At 44.1% G+C, this 24,614-nt stretch overlaps 1 protein-coding gene across 2 annotated transcripts; it reads left to right on the top strand.

Annotated features, from left to right (window-relative positions):
• Positions 1-6,456: 6,456 nt before the first annotated feature.
• On the top strand, positions 6,457-18,457 carry LOC143296317 (uncharacterized). 2 transcript variants are annotated; one of them, XM_076608184.1, is made up of 5 exons: positions 6,457-7,020; positions 8,299-8,398; positions 10,996-11,120; positions 14,272-14,460; positions 15,025-18,457. In XM_076608184.1, the coding sequence occupies exons 1-5, from the start codon at positions 6,960-6,962 to the stop codon at positions 17,742-17,744; spliced, it is 3,195 nt and encodes a 1,064-aa protein (XP_076464299.1). In that variant the 5' UTR covers positions 6,457-6,959; the 3' UTR covers positions 17,745-18,457. The 2 variants fall into 2 exon arrangements, with proteins under 2 accessions (XP_076464299.1, XP_076464300.1); XM_076608185.1 differs by lacking the exon at positions 8,299-8,398 and having other exon boundaries at positions 6,953-7,020.
• Positions 18,458-24,614: the final 6,157 nt, after the last annotated feature.

The following is a 24,614-nucleotide window of genomic DNA, read 5'->3' as shown; positions in this document are numbered from 1 at the left end:
AATATAAGCTACACTACATCTGCTAAGCAGATGCCTGACCAGCAGTGCAACCCATGCGCTTTGTCAGGCCTTGAGAAAAAAAAATTAAAGAAAAGAAGAAAAAAGTAGTTGTGTTTTTTATGCTTACATTGCTATAGACATGTGGGGTGGGGTTTTTTTCTTCTTTTTTTTCGAAGATAACCTTCTGGAATAGGAAGGTGGGGAGAGAGAAAAAGTAGAAAATTGAATCTGACAAAAATCTGAGGGATTAGAAAAGACCAAAACACGAAAAAAAAGGGGGGGGTAGGTGGGAGGGGGGGGGGGCAAAAGAAAGGAAGACAGAAGGACTGAAAAAAACAATGAATAAAAGAATCAAGGAAGCAGTAGAAGAAAGGACCATTAGTTCTCTAGCCAGATATTGCCTGTAAACGAGGACTCCAAAAGCAATTATATTATATAATCTTTCAATTCGCAGATATTCCTAAATCCTGTGTCACACAGCCTGTTTTCTTTTCTTCAAAACTGAATCAAAACCCCGTGCCTCGCTCCTGTAGTCGCTGTCCGCCAAGAATAACACAGGAGAGGATTGTTTTCCTTTTCGCCCCTCTCCTAGATTTCTCCTTCTCCGTCTTCGGCAGTCGTCATAATGCCAGTAGAGTCACGTATTTTCCTGTTGAATCTGATCACCGCTCGCTGAGGACTAGAAGCAAGAAGCTGAGAAGCATAAACCACAACAATAATAACCACAACAAGAAGATGGAAGAAGGGTCGATCTATCTCATCACTATTGATGAAATGCAAAAAGGCCGATTTTATACAAACAGAGCTGAACCCGACTCAAAATCTCACAAAACCCGAACCCTATACTAATAATCAGTCACAAGACAACCACCAGATCACTGACGTGAGCTTGTGCGTGGAATCAGAAACTGTCACAAGCTGCTCCTTTGTGACAAATTTGCGACCAAGGAGGAAACAAAGACCGTGGGAAGCATTTGACATGAACCCACACCTCAGCTGATGAAGGGAGGTGAGGTGGTCAGGGATCAAGAAACCCGAGTTTCAGTTTTTCGATTGTTCAGAAGCCTGAGTCAAAAAACTGGGGCCGGATGGTTTGTTTGCCACTACAAAAGCATGATTAACCCTTTCACCGCCAGTCAATTTAGAGTACAAAATTCCCTTGTGGTATAAACACAAAAAAGATAGTGGCTAAGAACACCTGGGGATTCCCCTTGCGATGTATAGAAAATATGGCCTGTCTTACCACTGAACATTAAGAGCAGTAGGTTCATGGATAACAGACCAATGAATGGTCACCTTTCAATGACATGGGTCCTCTACCACGCCTGTGCATAAATGCGAGCTTGGTGGTGAAAGGGTTAAACACGCGCGCTCTGCTTCCTGTTCATGCCATTTAGGCTACGTCCTCGCCCCCACCTAGTCGTTCTCCCTTCATAAACCAAACAAACAAACGACCAACGACTGGCTCGGAAGGACCATGGTTTCACTTTGCGTGGGCCCAACAGTCCGTTTCCGTTTTGTGTCATCTGTATGACAGTTTTTCCGCGTTTGGGCTTACAACGTTCATATACGCAGCCTGTATTGTAAGACAGATGACCAACATCGTTCTCACCGTTCATTATCATCATTATTGTTATTATCCCCATCATCATAATGTGTGTGGTTTAAAAGAAATGTACTGACAAGAAGAAAAATGCAGCAGACATCAAGCAGAATCAAAGCAAAGGGCCAGCTGGGCTACTTTCTTGAACAAAATTCGAACGAAGGCAACAAAAAATACTGTCACCCTTAGTGTTGACAAAGGAAAGTAACTTCAGGCCATTGCTAATCAGCCATTCCTAACTATAACCTAGCCATAGTGTTCTGGTATAAGCTTGTAACTTGCCAAAGAAATTATAAACTGTCTTGATTATTAACAAATGTCTCTTCATCTGTACAGCAACAACATATCAGAACCAATATTTGAAAAGTATTCACACTATCTTGAATGAAATTGGATTAAGCAGTTTTTGGTTGAACCAACAGAATTTCACAGCACACCTCACTTGGTTTAAAGGGAAAGTTAAGCGCAGTTTGAAAGATCAGTTTTTGCAAGATTGGTATCAACATGTAGATAATGATGCAATGTTTGTTAATTACAGGATGTTTAAACCCAATTTTGGTCAAGATGCTTATCTTACAGTGTCACCAACTAATTGTGTTATTGAGCTAGCAAAGTCTAGAACAACCAACAACGGACTTCCTGTTAATAAACAGCGTTTCAACAATTTTCTTCAGGTCTTAGAGAGGAGCGGCCTGCCCAGCATCGAAAGCCTGCTGATCTAGTGCCAGCTACGCTAGACAGGACACATTGTCCGCATGACAGACAGCAGGATCCCGAAGATGCTTTTGTATGGCCAGCTGAAGGAAGGCCACCGCGAACTTGGAAGACCCTGCAAGCGCTTCAAGGACACCTTGAAGACGAACCTCAAAGCCTGTGACATAGACATCGCTTCCTGGGAAACTGATGCCCTTGACCGATCTCGCTGGAGGATGTTGTGCTGTAGTGGCATAAAGACGTTTGAAAACAAGAGAACGCTGGCCATTAAGGAGAAGTGTGAGCGAAGGAAGCAGGGTTCAACTTCTGGAGACGTTTTCCCTTGCAACACCTGTGGGAAGTGCTGTGCATCCAGAATCGGCCTCTTCTCCCATAATAATTATGAGGACACACACCGACAGATAAGCCTGCCTGCCTACTCATCCGTCGGTCCAACGGGAGACTCCATCATCAACAATTTACCAAGAAGTGAAAGAATCTGTGACAAAATGTTCCACACATGATATTGGTGATGAGTTTCACTGCTTGTTTTTGTGTCCCTTTTTGACAGCACCAGGAAAAAAAATGTTTACCTGCATTTTATAGAACCCGGCCAAACTACCATTAAATTCCTCTTACTATTTTCTGAAAGAAACAAAAGAATATCGCTGAAAGTCAAATCAGTTGTCTCTAATATTCGCATCTCTTTCAAATGAAACTTGGTACATTGATAGGGAATCTTTTGCTTTTTTTTTTTTTTTTTTTTCTCTTTCTCTGTTTCCATTTTTTCTATTGTGATGGAAAATGATTGTTAATGTGTATTTGCCTGATTGCTTCTATGGGCCGTTTGCTGTTTTATGTCTGTTTTTTCTTTTGTTTGTTTTGTTGTTGTTGTTGTTGTTGTTGTTTTCTGTTGTTTTTTGTTTGTTTTTTTACTTTTTGATATCACTCTTTTTGTTTATATGGTGTGTGTTACAGACGTCGATGTATGATGTTTCTATGCCCCCAGAGGGTACATGAAATAAACTTCTTGCCTTGCCTTGCCTTGCCCTGCCTTGCCCTGCCTTGCCCTGCCCTGCCCTGCCCTGCCCTGCCCTGCCTTGCCCTGCCTTGCCTTGCCCTGCCCTGCCTTGCCCTACCATGCCTTCCCTTGCCTTGCCTTGCCCTGCCCTGCCATGCCCTGCCTTGCCCTGTCTTGCCTTGCTTGCCCTGCTTTGCCTTGCCCTGCCTTCCCTTGCCTTGCCTTGTCTTGCCCTGCCTTGCCCTGCCTTCCCTTGCCTTGCCTTGTCTTGCCCTGCCTTGCCTTGCCCTGCCTTGCCTTGCCTTGCCCTGCCTTGCCTTGCCTTGCCTTGCCTGCCTTGCCCTGCCCTGCCCTGCCCTGCCCTGCCTTGCCCTGCCCTGCTTTGCCTTGCCTTGCCCTGCCTTGCCCTGCAATGCCCTGCCCTGCCCTGTCCTGCCCTGCCCTGCCTTGCCCTACCATGCCTTGCCTTGCCTTGCCTTGCCTTGCCTTGCCTTGCCTTGCCCTGCCATGCCCTGCCATGCCCTGCCTTGCCCTACCCTGTCCTGCCTTGCCCTGTCTTGCCCTGCTTTGCCTTGCCTTGCCTTGCCTGCCTTGCCCTGCCCTGCCCTGCCCTGCTCTGCCTTGCCTTGCCTTGCCTTGCCTTGCCTTGCCCTGCCTTGCCTTGCCCTGCCTTGCCGGTCTCACCAGCTCGTTGACAGGAAATTAACGGGTACATATACTACGCGGGTGCAATTGCAAAATGATTAGAGCGCTGAATTCTCGTCCGAGTTTTTTCAGTTTTGGCGCACTTCCTGGGTGAAGAGTGGAGATTTTTCCGATCTCCAAGGTCAACATATGAGCAGACCTGCAAGTGCATAAACTCCCTTCGTGTATATACGCATTCAGAAGATTAAATACGTATGCTAAGGACCCTGTAATCCATGTCAACGTTCGGTGGGTTTTGGAAACAAGAACATACCCAGCATGTACACGCCCGATTACGGAGAATGGCTGCCTACACATCGGGGTAAAAACGGTCATTATTGTCAAAACCCACCCTTACATACGAGTGTACGTTGGAGTTGTAACCCAAGAACGCAGAAAAAGAAGAGGCAGGCCCTGCATGGAGATAAATCTATGCAGTGTTCATTTTTTTGCACCTAGTATTTATTGCCTATTTTTCTGTACCTCTTATCTACCTCTGCGCAACCCAAAAGGAAGTGCAAATGAGCAATTGCATGGTTTGAAGGTGTGTGCCTTTAATTGTTTTACTAATGGGCAACAATATAAATGTGTGTTGCGTTTTTCCCCATTTCCATTTCCAGTCCCATGACAGTTGAGTAAATAAATAAATAAACGTGAGGCTTGGTGACAGACAAGCAGACGCCACGGACTTCACGTGAGTCAATGTGAACCTGTCTTCTGTTCTTTCCAGCAGTGTGAGGTAGTAGGGGTGTGGTAGACACGCGGGTGGATCGATAGTAGGCTGGAGCGGGTAGGCACTGCACGCTTTTCTTCTTTCAACAAGCTGCAAATGTGTGTGTGTGAAAGAGATGTAAGCTATTGACGTATGTGTTCTCTATGTCATGCATGTGTTATGCCTGTATGTCTGTCTGTCTGTGTCTCTCAATGTGTGTGTGTGTGTGTGTGTGTGTGTGTGTGTGTGTGTGTGTGTGTGACTCTGTCTCTCTCCAGCTGCTGCCACTGCACAATAATAATATTACGGTCACAGTGGGGTCTTTGCACGGTGGCATTCGTGTGTATGGGAATCTCTCTCTCTCTTCTCTCTCTCTACTGTGCAACCTGGGTAGGGAAGATGAATTGCATTTTGTGTTATGTTTCCCTGCTTTGAGTGACCTCAGACAAAGATTAATTCAACCTAAATATTATAAAGATCCCTGTTCTTTTAGATTTAATTTGCTCATGTCGTCAAAACATGAGTTTACCTAACAAAACGTGGCCATATTGTATTGTATTAGCTACTTTTGGTTCAGTTGTGATGTTGGTTTATCGTGTCAAGTAATTTTCCTTTGTCATTGTGTGTGTGTGGGGGGGGGGGGTGCGTGCGTGTGTGTGTGTGTGTGTGTGTGTGTGTGTGACAAAACCAGAAATCAGTGCATGCAGGACCACTTGCACGATGCAACCCTCATGTTGAAAATGTTCCCAGCAGGTTTGATTGAATAGCATCGTGTTCCATCGATTCTTTCTTCTGTCTCGGCCTCTCTCTTTCTTTCCACAACACACACACACACACACACACGCACGCACGCACGCACGCACGCACACACACACATACACACGCGCGCGCGCGCATCCTTTCGTTTTCATTATGAATTTTAAAAAAAACAAAAAACGTTCCTCTGTTATTTTCTTTCTTTCTCAGCTTTTTTATTCACCCATTCACTCTTTCCAATCATTCGGTCAGTTCATCAATCCACGCAATATTCTGTCACACAATTACAAATAAACAGACGAATAAGCACCACCAAAACTGTGGTTACTATACTACTGCCGTTACTGCTTCTGCTTCAGTAACAGAAAGAAAGCACATAGATCATAAAAAACACCCCCCACCCCCAAAAAAAATAATAAAGTGAATGAATAGATGAATAAATAGATAATAATAATAATAGTAATAATAATAATAATAAAATCATCATCATCATCATCATTATCATCATCATCGTCATAATCATAATCATAATCATCCTACTACTACTAATGATCATGATGATAATGATAGTAATAAATTGATTAATTGATGGATTATTTGATTGATTAATTAATTAATTAATGATAAATGAATGATTAGGTAAATAAACAAATAGACGAATTAAAAAAATGAACAAACAGACAAATAAATGAATGACTAAATAAATAAACAGATAAATTAAAACTACCCGGGGTACAGTCCTGGCATGGCGACAACTCTTGACAAGGCCACATCAACAACAACAACAACAACTGATACTTGAGGCGAAAGAAACCTTGCAGCACGAGAGCTTTTAAAAGTCACGTGCCGCACCTGGTTTTTGATTAGCAACATAGTGACGGGCGTGTCCCTCGGTGCTCATTAATTTCCCGGCCATAAATCATCCCTTCTCATCTCTCTTTCTCTCCCACTTGGTTTGAACACTCTTGCTGAGATGGCGTCGCGATGTGGAGTGATAGATTGTTCTTCAGTTTCTTCTGTCGTTGCTTCACTGACTTAACAGGAGTTCGTCTGGGGGGAAAGGGTTGTCGCACATTTCTGCAAGACAGGATCCAGAACATTACGTGGTTTCAAACACGGATTCAATTTTGTGTGGTGGACGAAGTGTCATCAGCGCTTTTTCGGTCGGTTTCGACAAATTAAGTGTCGTCTGCTTCTTCAAAACACTCAAAATACCAACAATTTGTCCTCGCAGACGAGACAACTGTTTCCTGTGGATATAAATCGAGACGTGTAAGCCCAAGTGCCACAAACAGGTAGATTCAGAAACACGTTCAACAAAGGATGGGAGAAAAACTAAGAGGGAAGAAAAAGAAGAAAATGTCGGCCTCTAACGGCGGACGTTCAGTTTCAAAGCAACAGAAAGACATGAACGACAGATTGTGTGTTGGGGTTTAATTAATCAATTAATTGATGGAATAATTAATTAACAGCGTTTCAGTTCAGCCACCATGTCTTCCCAGCGACTGGCTTTTATGACTGCGGTTTTGGCATTGGGTTGGATTGTTAATGGTCAGTATGAATTGTTTTTATTCATCTGTTAATTGAATAATAGAACAATCTATCTATCTGTTTGCCTGTCTGTCTGCCTGTCAACATACATACATACATAAGCGTTTATGTGCGCCTGTAAAATATAGGCCTATTTCAGGCATTATTGATCGTATAATCGCAATATTATCAATTGAATTGTATTCATTTTTCTTTTCTTTTTTATGTTGGTGTATTGTTGGAGTTGGTGGAATTCCTGAGTTACACAAACGGGTTTCTTTCTTTGGCGAGCAGTTCATGCCGTCAGATTTCAGACCCATAGTTATGTTTAGATATGATGTAATCCTTAAAAGACAAACAAAACATTCACACACACACACGCGCGCGCGAGCGTACGCGCTCGCGCTGTACACACACATATACACGTGCGCGCGCGTGCGTGTAGTTAACGAAAACTAAGATGAATTTTATGAACTACGAAACGAGCAAGTAAGTTGGGAGAACAATTCTATAGACCTTTCTTCCATGTTATGATAATAATTTTATTGATGAACGATGAGGGAGAATGAGGAAAGTGGCAGAATGGTTGAGACGCTTATCTGCCAATACATTGTCCGTGAGGGTCTGGGTTCGAGTCCCGGTCTCGCTCTTTCTTCCAAGTTTGACAAGAAAATCAAACTGAACATTTTGTCATTCGGATGAGACGATAAACCGAGGTCTCGTAAGCAACACAAACTTGGCGCACTGAAAAAGAACCCATGGCAACATAAGTATTGTTCTCTGACACAAGTCTGTAGAATAAACCCCCTCAGACAGGTACACAAACATAATTACAGACATGCACTCAAGGCCTGATTGAGCGCGTTGGGTTGTGCTGCTGGCCAGGCATCTGCCTACCAAACGTGGTGTAGTGCATATGGGTTTGTCCGAACGCAGGGACGCCTCCCTGAGAAACTGAAACTGAAACTAATGATGCTGTTGATGGTGATAATGACAATAATGAATTACTATTATCATTATTATTATTATTATCGTTATCATTATTATTATTGTTGTTGTTGCAGTTGTTGTTATCATTATCATCATCATCATTATTATCATTACTATTACTATATTACTATTAAGAACAAGAGAAGTAGTAGTAGTGGTAGTAGCATTGCTTTCAAATCTCTCAAAGTGCACACACAAATACACGTGTATGCGTGCGTGCGTGCGTGCGTGTGTGCGTGTGTGTGTGTATGTGTGTCTGTGTCTGTGTGTAACCATTTCCCATACAGTCTCAATATTTCCTTACCGCAGGGACTTACGGCCAATGTGAAAACAGGACAGCCCTGGTGCTGAAGGCCAACGAGACAGAGCAGACATTCCACTCCCCCAACTACCCAAAGAAGTACCCCAGGTGAGAGAGAGGAGGTGGGGAGGGGGGGGGGGGAGGGCCTGGGGGGATGGAGAGGTGGAACAGAGATGGCGAGAGAACGAGAGACAGGCAGGCAGACAGAGCAGACATTCCACTGGCTCCCCCAACTACCCAAAGAAGTACCCCAGGTGAGAGGGAGGAGGTGTTGAGGGTGGAGGGGGGTGGAGGGCCTGGGGGGATGGAGAGGTGGAACAGAGATGGCGAGAGAACGAGAGACAGGCAGGGAGACAGAGCAGACATTCTACTCCCCCAGCTACCCAAAGAAGTACCCCAGGTGAAAAAGAGGAGGTGTGGAGGGTGGGGGGAAGAAGGCCTGGGGGGATGGAGAGGTGGAACAGAGATGGCGAGCGAGCGAGAGACAGGCAGGCAGACAGACAGACAAACAAACAGGCAGACAGGTAGGCAGACTGACAGGCAGGCAGGCAGAGCAGACATTCCACTCCCCCAGCTACCCAAAGCAGTACCCCAGGTGAGAGGGAGGAGGTGGGGGAGTGGGGGGCAGGATGGAGAGGTGGAACAGAGATGGCGAGCGAACGAGAGACAGGCAGGCAGACAGACAGACGAACAGACAGGCAGGCAGGTCCCGTGTGCAACATGCACTTAGCGCACGTAAAAGAACCCACGGCAACAAAAGGGTTGTTCCTGGCAAAATTCTGTAGAAAAATCCACTTCGATAGGAAAAACAAATAAACTGCACGCAGGAAAAAAATTAAAAAAATAAAAAATAAATTTTTAAAAAAGGTGGCGCTCTCAGTGTAGCGACGCGCTCTCCCTGGGGAGAGCAGCCCGAATTTCACACAGAGAAATCTGTTGTGACAAAAAGAGAAAATACTATACAATACAATACGATTCAAAATAGAACACATCAGGACAAAATGAGAATTTACCCTATGTTCAGATGTGAAACGAATTACACACACACACACACACACACACACACACACACACACACACACACACACACACACACACACAGAGGCATGGATTGGAGATAACTGATTCAAAATATCTTTTTTTTTCTCTCAGAAAGGAAAGTGAACAAAATACATTAAAACCCTTTCGCTGCCAGGAAAATAAGATTTAAGTGAAATCTATTTGCCAGGGTTTTTTCCCAAAAAACGGGTATAAATTTTCAAAAAATTCTGTGCTCTTTGTTATTGGAGAAAGACCCATAAAAGTATACATTTTCTGAAAGGGAAATGAATAAAGAATACAAAACACATGATGTTTTCACATTTTATGCATTTTAAGTGACATCCTGTTGTTTTGAAATCAGTGTTTTGTTTTTTGTCACATTTTCAACTTATTCATTACAAACATTAGTCTGGTAATTTGCACAAAAATATCATTTTCTGGACAAATGGATATCTGCACACACAAAATCATACTAGAACAACCACAATATAAAAAAAACTGAAAAAGAAATAGATGCATTGTGACTTCTGCAAGTGATAATATGGATGTGAGGCCACGCCCCCTCAGTCTCCACCCTCCTCTTCACCCCTCTCACACCGTCACTTCATCAGACCGCATTGGCTGAGTGCCAAGAAAATAGCTCATACGGTGCCCTGCTAAAATTTCGTCTGCTAGAGTTGAACAGCCTGCATCACTCACTGATAGTTGTATCTTGGCCACTCTCTTGATTGCTCCCTTTATTTTCTATCAAATCGTCCTATAAATGTTCACCACTGTCTTCTCCTTCGAATTTATGCTCCAATTCTTTCTGAGCATTAGCTGAAGAAAGTAATCTTGGTTGATTTAGTTCGCCACGAGCGCATGTCTTGAGCACGGAGTCAGTCCGACATTTTGTTGAGCGAGCGAGGAGAGGAGCCAGGCAAAGACTGCGGCCAGTAACCCAACCAAAACGTTCAAATAAAGGACTGCCTTATGACGCAGATGGTGTTTCTAGCTATGAATAGAATCCAGAAAGATTCCCCAAGCTAAAGCTACCAGCATTTTTGTCAACGAACTGAATGCAAAGCAGGGAAATGTCAGAATATTTCGATGACGAGTTATCTCGTCATGCAGGCAGCGAAGCATACATGCTTGCCATGACGAGTTATCTCGTCATGCAGGCAGCCTAGGGGTTAACAGCTCGAGGAAGAAAAAGACAGCCGGACAGATAGACTGATGACTAGGTGTGTGTGTGTGTGTGTGTGTGTGTGTGTGTGTGTGTGTGTAAGTGCGCGATTTGTGTGTGTGTGTGTGTGTGTGTGTGTGTGTGTGTGTGTGTGTGTGTGTGTGCAAGTGCGCACACGTTTTTATGTGTATCTCTGTGTCTGTGTGTGTGTGTGCGCGAGCGCGCGTGTGTGTGTGTAAGTGCGCACGCGTTTTTGTGTGTATCTCTGTGTGTGTGTGTGTGTGTGTGTGTCTGTCTGTCTGTCCGCCCGTCTGTGTTTGTGTGTTTGTGTCTGTGTGTCTCTGTGCGTGTATACCCAAGCGCTTGCCAGAGTAAGTATATAATCATAATGTATATTGTTGCGTAAGCGCGTGCGTGCGTGCATGCGGTCTGTGCGTGCATGAATATGTGCGTGCGCGTATCGTAAATGACGCCGTGTGTGCTCGATGAATTATTGCAGCAACTCGTACTGTGAGTGGCTGATTGAGGCCCCCTCTGTCAACTTCACGGTGATGCTGAGGATTATCTTCGTGGATGTGGAGTACTTTCCCGGCTGTGCCTTCGACAACATCACTCTCTACAACGGTCTGTGCAACACTTGTTGTTTTTGTTGTTGTTGTTGTTGTTTAGTGTGTGTGTGGGGGGGGGTGTGGGGGGTGTATGTGTGTGTGTAGTGTGTATGTGTGTGTGTGTGTGTGTGTATGTCTGTGTGTGTGTGTGTGTGTGTGTGTGTGTGTGTGTGTGAGAGCTGTCTTGAAGAACCGATACACACCAGGACCATCGCTTTTGACTCAACACCTGTCTCAATGCACCAGGGCCATTTGTTTTACTTTAGAACACCTGTCCCAATACACATATACCATTCTGGGTTGTTGTTCTTTTTAAATTATTATACAGAACATCTGTCCCAATACACCAGAACCACTGGTTTTGATTCAAAACACCTGTCCCAATACACCAGGACTGTTTCTTTTGATTCAGAACACCTGTCCCAATACACCAGGACTGTTTGTTTTGATTCAGAACACCTGTCCCAATACACCAGGACTGTTTGTTTTGATTCAGAACACCTGTCCCAATACACCAAGACTGTTTCTTTTGATTTAGAACACCTGATCCAATACACCAGCACTGTTCCATTTGATTAAGAACACATGTCCTAATACACCAGGATAATTAGTTTTGATTCAAAATACCTTTCCCAATACCCCAGGACTGTTTCTGTCGATTCAGAACACCTGTCCCAATACAGCAGGACTGTTTCTGTCGATTCAGAACACCTGTCCCAATACACAAAGACAGTTTTGATTCAAAATACCTGTCCCAATACACCAGGATTGTTCTTTTTTTATCCTTAACACTTGTCCTGAACCAGCAGGGCCATTAGTTCTGATTCAAAACATATGCCCCAACACATCGGGACCATTGATTTTTATTCCGAACACCTGTCCCAATACGCAAGGACCACTAGTTTTGATTCAAATTACCTGTCCCAATGCACGAGGACAATTGGTTTTGATGCAAAACACCTGTCCCAATCCACGACGACAATTGGTTTTGTTTCAAACACCTGTTCTAATACTTCAGAACTATTAGTTTTGATTCAGAACACCTGTCCCAATCCACATGGACAATTGGTTTTTGTTTTGAAGACCTGCCCCAATACTTTAGAACCGTTAGCTTTGATTCAGAACATCTGTCGCAATACACCAGGACCATTGTTTTTGGTTAAAGAACACCTGTCCCAATACACAACAATAATTGGTTTTCATTCAGAACACCAGTCCCAATACATGAGAACCACTGGTTTTTATTCAAAACACCTGTCCCAATACATTAGGACCATTAATTTTGTTAAAAAACGCCTGTCCCAATACATCAGAACCATTAGTTTTGATAAAGAACGCCTGTCCCAATACACAATGACCGTTGCTTTTGATTCAGAACACCTGTCCCAGTACATCAGAACCATTTGTTTTCATTCACAAGACCTGTCCCAATACATAAGGAACATTGATTTTGATTCGAAACACCTGCCCCAATACATCAGAACCATGGGTTTTGATTCAGAACACCTGCCCCAATACATCAGAACCTACGGGTTTTGATTCAGAACACCTGTCCCAATACATCAGAACCATTTGTTTTGCTTCACAAGACCTGCCCCAATACACAAGGAACGTTGATTTTGATTCAGAACACCTGCCCCAATACAACAGAACCACGGGTTTTGATTCAGAACACCTGTCCCAATACATCAGAACACCGGTTTTGATTCAAAACACCTGCCCCAATACAACAGAACCACGGGTTTTGATTCAGAACACCTGTCCCAATACATCAGAACCACCGTTTTTTATTCAAAACACCTGCCCCAATACATCAGAACCACCAGTTTTGATTCAAAACACCTGCCCCAGTACATCAGAACCACGGGTTTTAATTCAGAACAACTGTCCCAATACATCAGAACCACGGGTTTTAATTCAGAACAACTGTCCCAATACATCAGAACCACGGGTTTTGATTCAAAACACCTGTCCCAATACATCAGAACCACGGGTTTTAATTCAGAACAACTGTCCCAATACATCAGAACCACGGGTTTTAATTCAGAACAACTGTCCCAATACATCAGAACCACAGGTTTTAATTCAGAACAACTGTCCCAATACATCAGAACCACGGGTTTTGATTCAAAACACCTGTCCCAATACATCAGAACCACGGGTTTTGATTCAGAACACCTGTCCCAGTACACCAGGACAACTGGCTTTGATTCAAAACACCTATCTCAGTACATAAAAACCATTACATTTTATTCAAAGTACCTGTCCCAGTACATCAAGACCGTTGGCCTTGATGAAGAACGCTTGTCCCAATACACCAGAACCATGCGAAGTGATGGCCCAGTGGTCCCGCATGTGCCTCGGAAGCGAGAGAATTTGAGTGCGCGGTATCAAACCCCACACTAGCGAGAACATTCTTCCTCTTCACTGTGGAGCTTGTATGGTGGTCTTGAGTGGTGCTGGTCAATCAGATGAAACGATAAACCGAGATCCCCGTGTGTAGCATGCACTCAGTGCACGTAAAAGAACCCACGGCAACAGAAGGTTTGTCCCTGGCAGAATTCTGTAGAAAAATCCACCTTGCAAGGAAAAGAAAACAAATACACTTGCAGGCAGACAAATAAAACAGAAGAAGTTAAGGGAAAAAAAAGGCTGGTGCTGCACTGAAGTGACATGCTTTACATAGGGAGAGCTGAATCTGTTGCGGCAAAAGAGCAACACAATACAGTACAGTACAGTACAGTACAGTACAGTACAGTATCAGTATCAGTAGCTCAAGGAGGCGTCACTGCGTTCAGTCAAATCCATATACGCTACACCACATCTGCCAAGCAGATGCCTGACCAGCAGCGTAACCCAACGCGCTGTCAGGCCTCGAGAAGAAGAAAAAAATAATAAATAAAAACAAATTAATTAATTATCTAATTCTTAAAAAATAAAATAAAATAAAATTTTCATTTTGTTAAAATAATAATAAAAAATAAAATAAAATAATAAATAATAATAATACTAAAAAATTTTTTTTAAAATACAGTACAGTACAGTACAGTACAGTACAGTACAGTACACAATACCAACACGATAGAACACACACACACACACACACACACACACACACACACACACACACACACACACACACACACAAGAACGCACTGGTTTTACAGGAAAGAACAAGGCCACGTCCAAAAGTCACCGTTTCTGCTATGGCGGCAACTACTCGATACCGACCACAGTCCGCTACATGACCGTGGTGTTCAGGTCGGACGGCAACCGGGAGGGGCGGGGGTTCGAGTTCGGCTACCGTGCTGTCGTGAAGAAGCCTGTCGTCACCCGTCCCCCCATGGTCACCGCCAGTAAGTGTTTGTTTGTTGGCTGGATTTTTTTCTTTCAAACAATTGATCCCCCCCGCCCACACACACACATACTCCGCACCCCCCCCCCCCCCCTCTCAAAAAAAAAAAAAAAAAAAAAAATTTACAGGTGAAAAGCAAGACTTAATATTGTTGCTCTTGTTACTCATCATCTTCTGATGATGATGATATTACTGCTGCTGCTGCTGCTGCTGAAATAGAATTAATAATAATGACAACAATAATAATAATAATAATGCAAATTTATGCAGCGCCTGTTCCCTAAATAGGGATCAAGAAGAAGAATGATGATGATGATGATCATGATCATGATCATCATCGTGATGATGATCATCATCATCATCATCATCATCATCATCATCATCATATCGATGTGAATTTACATAGCGCCTCTTATCTAACAAGGAGCTATGTGTTTAGACAGTTGACATTGCGACCATTAGGCCCTTGACATTACGTGTGCTATGGTACATGTGTGTCTGTGTGCGTCTGTATGTGTGTTTGTGTGTGTGTGCATGAACACGCGCGCACGTGCGTGTGTTTCAGCAAGACCCGTGCCCACCGAGCCGAAGCAGAAGGGTGTGGACAAGTGGGTGGTGGTGGGCGGGGTGGTGGGGGGCATCGCCTTCATCGTCATCGTCGCCCTCGTCTGTTGCGGGCGGTGCCGCGGAGGGGGCGCGCCGCGCCAGCCGCCGACGCACCGCGCCGCCGCCTTCTACCACAGCCACGCGCCCTCCACCCCTCAGCACGGCGTCGGGGGCGGCGGGAGCGGTGGGAGCGGTGGAGGTGTCGGCGACAGCCCCACCACCATCTCCACGGCCGTGCACATGGTGCAGAGCAGCAACACCGTCTTCATGGTGTCTTCGCAGTCCCTGGGAGGAGGAGGAGGAGGAGGAGGAAGCGGCGTCTTTCCCCACCGCCTCACCAACCTGGCCTCCGGTGTGGCCAACATGGGCTTCGAGGGCGACCTGACGGGGGCTGGTGGGGGGCTGGTGGACCCACCTGTCGGGGTGCCGCCCCCGACGTACGACGAGACCATGCTCCAGACGAACCCACCTGCCGTGCCCCCGACGCCGCAGCACACACAGGGTAGGCACCCGCTCCCCGTGTTCGTTCACGGGTCGGCCGGCCTGGCGCCTCCCCCGCTGTTCGCGGCCAGGAGTGGTGCCGCCGCTGCCGCCGTTTCTGCTTCGTCCCCGGTCGCGCACAGCGCGTCTGAGCAGGCTGCTGCAACAACGACGTCATCCCCGTCACGTGATGTGTCTGGGCAGGCTGCAACAACAGCGTCATCCCCGTCACGTGACGTTTCTGAGCAAGTTGCAGCAACAACGTCATCCCCGTCACGTGATGTGTCTGGACAAGTTACAACAGCGTCATCCCCGTCACGTGATCTTTCTGGGCAAGTTACGTCATCCCCGTCACGTGATCTTTCTGGGCACGTTGCAACAGCGTCATCCCCGTTACGTGATGTTTCTGGGCAAGCTACGTCATCCCCGTCACGTGATGTATCTGGGCAAGTTGCAGCCAGTGGAGGGACGCCTCAGCAGACAGACTCCTCTCCTTGTGCAGAAGCTTCTGTTCGTCCACCTGAGGTGTCTCCATTACCTGCCACTGCTACGGTGGTTCGAGCGCCTGCACAGCCTACAGATATTGGAACACCTGAACAACCTGCGGCACCTGAAAATGTAAGGACAGCTGCACAATCTACAGATATCAGAACAACTGCACAACCTTCAGGTGTTGGAACACCTACACAACCTTCAAATGACGATACACCTGCACGATCATCAGTTGATAATACACCTGCACAACCACCAGATATAGGAACACCTGCACAGCCTCCAGATGTTGGAACATCTGTACAACCTTTAAATGACGATACACGTGCACGATCTTCAGTTTTTGATACACCTGCACAACCACCAAATGAAGGAACACCTGCACAACCTCCAAATGTTGGAACATCTGCACCACCTACAGATGTTGGAACACCTGCGCAATCTTCAAATGTTGAAATACCTGCACAATCTTCAGGTGTTGGAACACCAGTGCGCTCTTTAGATGTAGGAACACCTGAACAACCTGTAGATGTGGAAATACCTGCACGGTCTTCGGATGTTGGAACACCTGAACAGCCTATGAATGTTCAAACATCTACACAACGTGAAGGTTTTGAATCACCTGTAAATATTTCAGATGCTGGAACCTCTGCACAGCCTGCAGACGGTGAAGCACCAGGAAACCCCACACGTGCTGAAACTCCAGCACAACCTGCAGAGTCTGGGACGCCTGTACAACCTCCCATGGCGTCGCCTGGCACGAACTTCAGCAGTGATCAGTGTCAAGGTGCTGAAGCCCCCTCTGATTCTCCTCCCAGTCCTGCAGACTGCACCGCCCGGACGTCGCCATCCCGTGCCCAGTGCAGACCACAGTCTCCAGTTGAAGCTGGTCCACCTGCAGTGAGTGCTTCAGAGCACACTGCAGAGAGCACAGTGCCAGCCTCTCAAGACGCCGGGTCTCCACACCACTCCATTGACAATAGAAATGCCACAGAGGCCCAAATAAACCCTCGTCCTGTGGAAACTGTCGTTGATACCAATAAAGAGGTTTCGGGTACGTCATACACACCCGAAGGAACTCTGCACTGCAACGGTAGACGCACTGAAGACAGTTTAAGAACCGTTTCACCACGAGGACCACCTGTGGAAACACCTCAGTTGGACACCGCAGCAGCGGAACAGCAAGCGACAAACACACAAGTCGTGACGACTTCACAAGCCTGTGACCATGACAGAACATGCCCGACACAGGAGGCCACGCAGACCTGTGCCAGGGAGGCCTGGAAGGAAGCTGCAGTCACCGAAGAAGACAATGAGTCACCTTCAGGAAAGGACAACTCAACCAGTCTACAAGCAGTGAACAGTCACGCTGAAGAAGAGGTTTCTGCTGAGGTCAGCAGCAGACCGGAAGACAGAGTTCCCGCAGAGATGGTCCACCAGCAGGCAGCCTCTGGTCACACGCCTCACGACACTGTAGAACGCTCTGTGTCCGGGTCAAGCATGCCACCGCCCGCTTCCCTCTACACCTGCAAAAGTGTGGACTCTGGCACCTTCACCTTTCCACCCCCACCACCCCATCTTGTTTCGGTCTCTGACGGCGAGCTTGGCCACACGGCAGAGCACGTCGCTGGTCCTGCTGGCCATTTTGGCCCCGAAGGCATGCACTCTGTCCCTGATTCCGCGGAGTCGTCTGTCCCCGTCTCCTGAGCTTCAGCGGGGAGAAAGAGCTGTCTCCACAGGTCACCGCTTAGCACGTGCCGAGAGGAAGACCCACACAGAACTCCCCGGGGGGAGAATGGGGAGGAGAGAAAGACCGACCGTCTCTTTCACGCTGCATAACAAAACTGTCATTAATTCTTTTATATGTGCAGTACAAGCTGCAGGTTATATATTGATGTTAGAAAAAAAAAATCATCGTAGATTTTAATACATGTACCTGCTTCCTTCTGCACACAGATACTTGCAACCAACAGTTGCCCTTATCACCATTTGTTAGCCATGTGAAACGAGGGAAAACCGGTGAGAAGGTACCGTGTTGCAGGTTATATATTGATGTAAGAAAAAAAAATCATCGTAGATTTTAATACATGTGCCTGCTTCCTTCTGCACACAGATACTTGCAACGAACAGTTGCCCTTGTCACCATTTGTTAGCCATGTGAAACGAGGGAAAACCGGTGAGAAGGTACCGTGTTTGAACCAGAGGCAAGCAGCATAGCAGATAAGGCGTGGTCGTGGTTACTTTTTTGTAAACCTGTTTTCAGAAACCAAAGTTTTTGTTCAGTAATTGGTTAAGGCGTGGTCGTGGTAACTGTTGATAAACATGTTTCATTGCTGACGGCGTAATTAGTGTTAATAAACATGTTTTCGAAAACCTAAATTTTCGTTCAGTAATTGCTTTAATAATATTATTATGCTCTTATGCAAAGTAAGTTTGGACATAAAAAAAAATGTATATATATATATATAAATAATTTGCGGAATAAACTTGTTTTTATTTTCTTCGTCCATGTAGTCAGTTGAAAAACAACTGATAAACCTGTTGTGAGAAATCACAGACATCTGTTTTCAATCTTGCAGCTGATTTTGCTGCTATCCCAAAGTTTAGTAATTTTTATCACCGGCGATCGTTTCAGTAATTATCATTTATTTATTTATTATTTTTGTTCTTGATGTAAAAAATGTCTTCATTTTTGAAAATGTGAAACGAATGTCACAGTTTTATAACCAGCTTAGATTTAATTGATTATCTCTAAATACAGTAATAAATGAGATTGTACAAATAAATTTCTTGCTTCTTGACTTTCAAAATAGTCAAACAAGAGAGCCTTTTTGTATCATTACTGAAAAGAAAAGTTATGCCAAGGGAAAAAACTTTTTACTGCGTGTGTCGCCGAAGGTTATCCGCAACAAAACTTTTTTTTCTGATCAAATTTGGTTGTGTGACATAGAAAGTGAAAGTTTTTCACAGCTTACATATGAGGAATCGAGGTGAACGGTTTTTTTTGTTTTTGTTTCTTTAATCGAACTTAAAGATCATGAACTGAATCCGGGCTGGAGAGGAAAAAAGAAAAAAGAGGGGGACGGGGGTGGGTTGATCAATGTGTGATGGTCGACTTTTTGTTCTTGACGATGCAAAACAGCACATTGAAGTCACTTAAAATGACATACATTATACGTCATTTTTCACATTACGTCATTCATCCTTGAAGAAGGTTTAAAATTATCGGCCAAAATGTTAGATATTTCTTTTATTGTATTCAGCGGAGTATGTGTATGTGTATGTGTGTGTGTGTGTGTGTGTTTTGAGTGAGTGAGGCGATCGAGGGTGAAATTACATTAGATTCATCTGTTAGTGAGCTTAGCACTTCCCCCTCTTTGAGTAATCCAAACAATATGAGTGCTAAATTTCATGCAGTTCATATAACTGTCGTTGACTAAAATAGTGACTGTTTGATCAACTCTAATGTTTCATCGTAAGGCCGGTAACTTCAAGTCTTGAGTTACTGGGTGTTTTGTGTTTTTCCTGTCGAAGAGAATGAAACGTGTACACCCGTGTTACAGAGACTGTTTAGTTACTGACAGTGTTGAGATAATGTATGTTCTGTGTTTGAGTAATACATTGAGAAGGGAGCGATGTGTTAGGAATGCAAAACAAACGCACCCGATAAAATCAACGTAAAAATCTTGAGCCGGCGGTCACAATTCCCTCCCTCCCCCAACTCCCCCCCCCCCCCCCCCCCCCCCCCCCACACACACACCTCTCTCTCTCTCTTCCCCCATCAGTTTCATCAGTTTCGCTATAACAATAGAAATAAATTTGCTTTGTTATGTCCATTGTGCAAAGTCTCTATTGAAGATGAAGTTCATTTTGTCTTGATATGTCCTGCTTTGCATTATCTTCGTGCGGAATTCTTACCAAAGAAGTATTATACGGATCCATGTTTGTTCCGATTAGGTTTGCTGATGGCTTTTAGTAATGAAAATATCGTTCGTAGTTTGGCACTTTATCTGTTCAAAGCATTTCAGCTGCGAGTATCTCTTGTATCATAAATTTTGTGAGGACCTGTGGTGCTCATCTATGTATTGATTATTAACTGTTGTTGCCGCTCTTCATATGGGGCCAAGGCCTTAAATGAATAAAATATCTCAGTCTCAGTCTCAGTCTCCCCCCGTCTTTCTCTCTCTCTCTTACACACTGACTCACTCACACACATACGCGCACGCGTTTGCACACATGCAAACAGGCACACACAACACACACTCACTCACACACATATGCATTCACCCGCACACAACTCTCTCACAAATATACACGCGCGCGAATTGCTAATGCGTGTAAAAACAATCCAACACGACAACTCATATCATCGGTGCCATAATTATCATCATTATTATTATTGTCATCATCTCCATTATCGTCATCCTCATCATTGTTAGGTCTGTTTCCGGTACTTTCTCGCTCCTGGACACAGTCTATACATACATCATCGCATCATATTTGTTATTGTTATCCTCATTATTAGTATTATCATTATTATCATCATTTACTTCTCCCACTTAAGTTGTGTTCGTCTCCCCTCGCAGCCTCCTTCCTCCCCCGTCCCCCACGACCTCAACTGCAGGCAACCTTCATTTTCATGCATCTTATTCTTCTCCCATTAATCATTATCCTCTTGTCCTCTTTCTTCATCGTCAACAGCGGGGACGTTGCTGTCCACTGTGCCTTATATAAACTGATGACTGATTATGATCAGTGTTGCCGCATGATTTGGTGAACCCCCCCTCTCCCCCCTCCCCCCCCCCCCCCCCCGCCCCCCCTCTCTCTCTCTCTCCGTCTGTCTCTAGACTTGCTCAAATGATCCTGTGGGTGTGTTTTGCTGTTTCTTGCCCCTTTGTCTGAAGGGCGTCGTAACACTGGATGATGATTAACAAATTGTATCATTATCATTTTCTCTCCCTCTACATCGGTCTGCCCTCTCTCTCTATATATATATATCTCACACACACACACACACACACACACACACACACACACACACACACACACACACACTCGTACACTAACGCCCATCTGCACTTGTAAGCTATGTCATACAGTCTCATGACCTGTTTCTGTCTCTGAATAGAATAGAAAGAATACTTTTTATTGTCATAAAACCTTAAAGTTTATGAGACACAATGAAACATAAACATGAGCATATTAAGAAGAGAAACATTCATGAACAAATTTCGCCAGCCTTGGCTGTATTTCTGTTAGAAGGATCAATTCACTAGGCTTTGCATTTGGACGACATATATCGATTAGGAATCTGTGTCTGTAAGTATTGTACTTTACACAATTGTCTAAAAGGTGAATCTCATCTTCTAAACTGTTACAAGTACCACACAGTCTTTGTTCTTTCTGTGTCCAGTTTAGGAATGTGTATGTTCCCGTGCATGTAATTCCATCACGTTTTGTTTGGTTTTATTATTATTATTATTATTTTAATTGTTGGTTGCATTTCTGTTTCATACTCTCTCTGTTTGTCTGTACGTCTGTGCTCTGTCTGTTATCTGTGTGCTTGCCTGTCTTTCTAACTCTCTTTCTCAGTCAATACTGTATCATAACGATAATCACGTTTTGTTTGAAATGTGTTTTTTTTTTCTTGATTGCATTTTTGTTTCATACGCTCTCAGTCTGGTTGTCTGTTATGTCTATGCTCTTTCTGTTATGTGTGTGCCTGTCTGTCAGTCCAGCTCTCTTTCTCTGTACTGTATCATAACGATAATAAGCCTGCTTTACTATGTGCCTTACCATCTGCTTTTGTCTTTATCGTTTATTGTGTTGTGTTGACCCTATTCAAGAGCCCAATTGAAATGAGTAGAAAAAATAAATAAACAAAACAAAAACCTAGCAATAATTCAACAGTGCGAATTTATTATCACAAAAAAAACCCCAAATATTATTGTTTTCTCTAGTGTTGTCCCGTATTTCTCTCTCTCTCTCTCTCTTTCTCTCCCCATGTGTGTGTGTGTGTGTGTGTGTGTGTGTGTGTGTGTGTGTGTGTGTGTGTGTGTGTGTGTGTGTGCTTGCTTGCTTGCTTGCTTGCTTGCTTAACCCCGTTGTTCAATCATATATTTTTCCTAAGAGTGCAAAAAAGATTATCCTTTCACCTTTTGTAAAACCGGAGATTAGAAAAGAGAGATAAACCACTCGCGGCAGGCCCCTTCTTACTGTCTATAACAGTGCTGAAGCCGTTTTGGGGCACACACGCAGTGCGGAAGGGTGGGGGTAAATCACCCTCTCCTTTCCCACCTGAAGGAAACTGGTCGGTTCTGACGGTTCAGCTGCAGTAAAGCGAAAGTTAAGTTATGCCTGGAATTTCCCACGTGTAGTAAGATTCGCTGTATACAATGAAAACCGATTCATTTTTGCTTTGGTTTTTAGCACGTTTGCATCTGCTTGAATGTAGATAATATAAAAAGAAAATAAAGCAGCTCCCCCCACCACCAACTCCCACCCCCCTCCCCCAGCGCAATGTTGCACATGAGAGAGACAGTTATAAATTATTGAACTGCGTTTTCGTAACGCTACTTTTTCTTCACACTTTCTGGTTTACATCACCATTTCTTAAAAAAAAAAAAAAAAAAATATATATATATATATCAAAACATAAAACACATATTCAGCTCTGTCTCTCTTCTAACATCTGTCTATACATACATACATGAATACATACATACATAATTTCATATAGATCTATCAGTATGTAAATCTAAATCTATCTACATGTACATAATCATATATATAATTCATATATATACGAACGCTTCATGTTGCCCGAGCAGACCGTTGTATTGTGCTCTATCTATCTCTCTAAGTCTCTGTCTCTGTCTCTCGGGAGTTTTACATGGCTGTTAAAAGCATCTACGATTCTGTACTTGTATGTGTTCGTGACAAAGGTATTTATTCAGACTTTTTTCAGTGTCCAAGAGGGGTTAAACAAGGTTGTATGCTAAGCACACAGCTGTTTTCCTTTTTCATCGGTGAATTGGCAGTGGAGTTATCAAAGAAGGGGAGACATGGAATACAAATGATACCTGGCGCAACAGATTTGCTCTTAATGCTATTTGCTGATGATGTTGTTCTCTTGTCTGACACACCCATAGGGTTACAAAATAAATTAAATGCCCTTAAGCAAGAAACAGACAGACTACAACAAACAGTGAATCTCGATAAGACCAATATTATAGTTTTCCGCAATGGAGGTCATCTTTCGACTCGTGAAAAATGGTGCTGTGGTGATAGGGAAATAAAAGTAACCAATACATATAAATATTTAGGAATGTTATTCACAACAAAATTGAGTTTGACATCTGCGTGGGATGAAGCAAACAGAAAAGGGAAAAAAGATGTAATCCAAATTATAAAATCACTCCGGAGACTGCGTTCGACTGACGCTTTCCTCTAGTTTGGGCGGGGCAAAGGCAGCTCATGAATAATGAATACGTGTCGCGGCGCAGGCTGCCTGGCTTCAGCAATTTCTGCAAGTGGTTTATCTCTCTTTTCTAATCTCCGGTAAAACGTTCACATGATTTTCCCTCTTTCTCCCTCTTTCTGTCTGTCGCTGTCACAAACTGTTTCTCAGGCAGGGGAGGGCACCACTGACGTCAAACATATATTGTTACCACTGTCGTGATGAATCAGCCTCACGTGCTTGTGAAATAGGACACCTTTGAGAGAGGTGGGTGGGGGGAGGACAGGCGGGTGTGTGGGGTGAGAGAGAGACTGAGAGAGCTCAAGAACCCATACCTTCAATTGTACATCGACCTTGGTCCGTTGCAAGAAGGGGATGGGTGTGAACTGAAACGAGTTGACAGCATGCATGTATGTGTAGGACTGGGGTTTGTTAGCTTAAACGATTTCGAGACATTTCTGTAGATATACTCTGTAACATAATACATGAAACGTAGATACGACTGTAAAATAGTGTGTTTGGTACATCTCTTATTTCCGGAGATCAGTCTATACCTACTCAGTATGTTGAAAAAGTTTGCTTCAAAAAACATGTGACCTTGACCCCCTTTCCACACCATTAATGTTATTTTGCCAGCACTAACAAAAAGTGTAAATGATTCTTTAATCTCTGGTGTCTTCCCTGATCTGTACAAAATTGCAGTTGTTAATTAAGCCTCTGCTAGATAAAGCCACTCTGGATCACAATGACCTCATCCTGTATTCAACCTTGCTTTTGTGTTCAAAATTGTTGGGAAAAAAAAAGTTTTCTCCCAACTTTCAGACCATCCGGCATCAAACAACCCGTTTTTTTTCTTCCCAGTCAGCATATAGATCTGCCCATAGCACTGAAACTGCATTTTTGAAAGTAGTTAATGACCTTTCACTGCCTGTTGATGAAGACAAACTGTGTTAACCTTGATCGATCTGTCGGCTGCGTTTGACACATTAGACCACAGTAAACTCCTTTCCAGACTTGAACACGTATTTGGGATTCATTCAACAGTTCCTAACTGGTTTACTTCATATCTTTCCAACCGCTTCCAGATTGTCTCTTTGTAACTTTAAGTATGATCCAAC

Source organism: Babylonia areolata, chromosome 21 (genome assembly GCF_041734735.1).
Source record: "Babylonia areolata isolate BAREFJ2019XMU chromosome 21, ASM4173473v1, whole genome shotgun sequence".
Classification (NCBI taxonomy): domain Eukaryota; kingdom Metazoa; phylum Mollusca; class Gastropoda; order Neogastropoda; family Buccinidae; genus Babylonia; species Babylonia areolata.
Note: the sequence above shows the minus strand (reverse complement) of the source record. Positions and strands in the feature narration are given on the sequence as shown.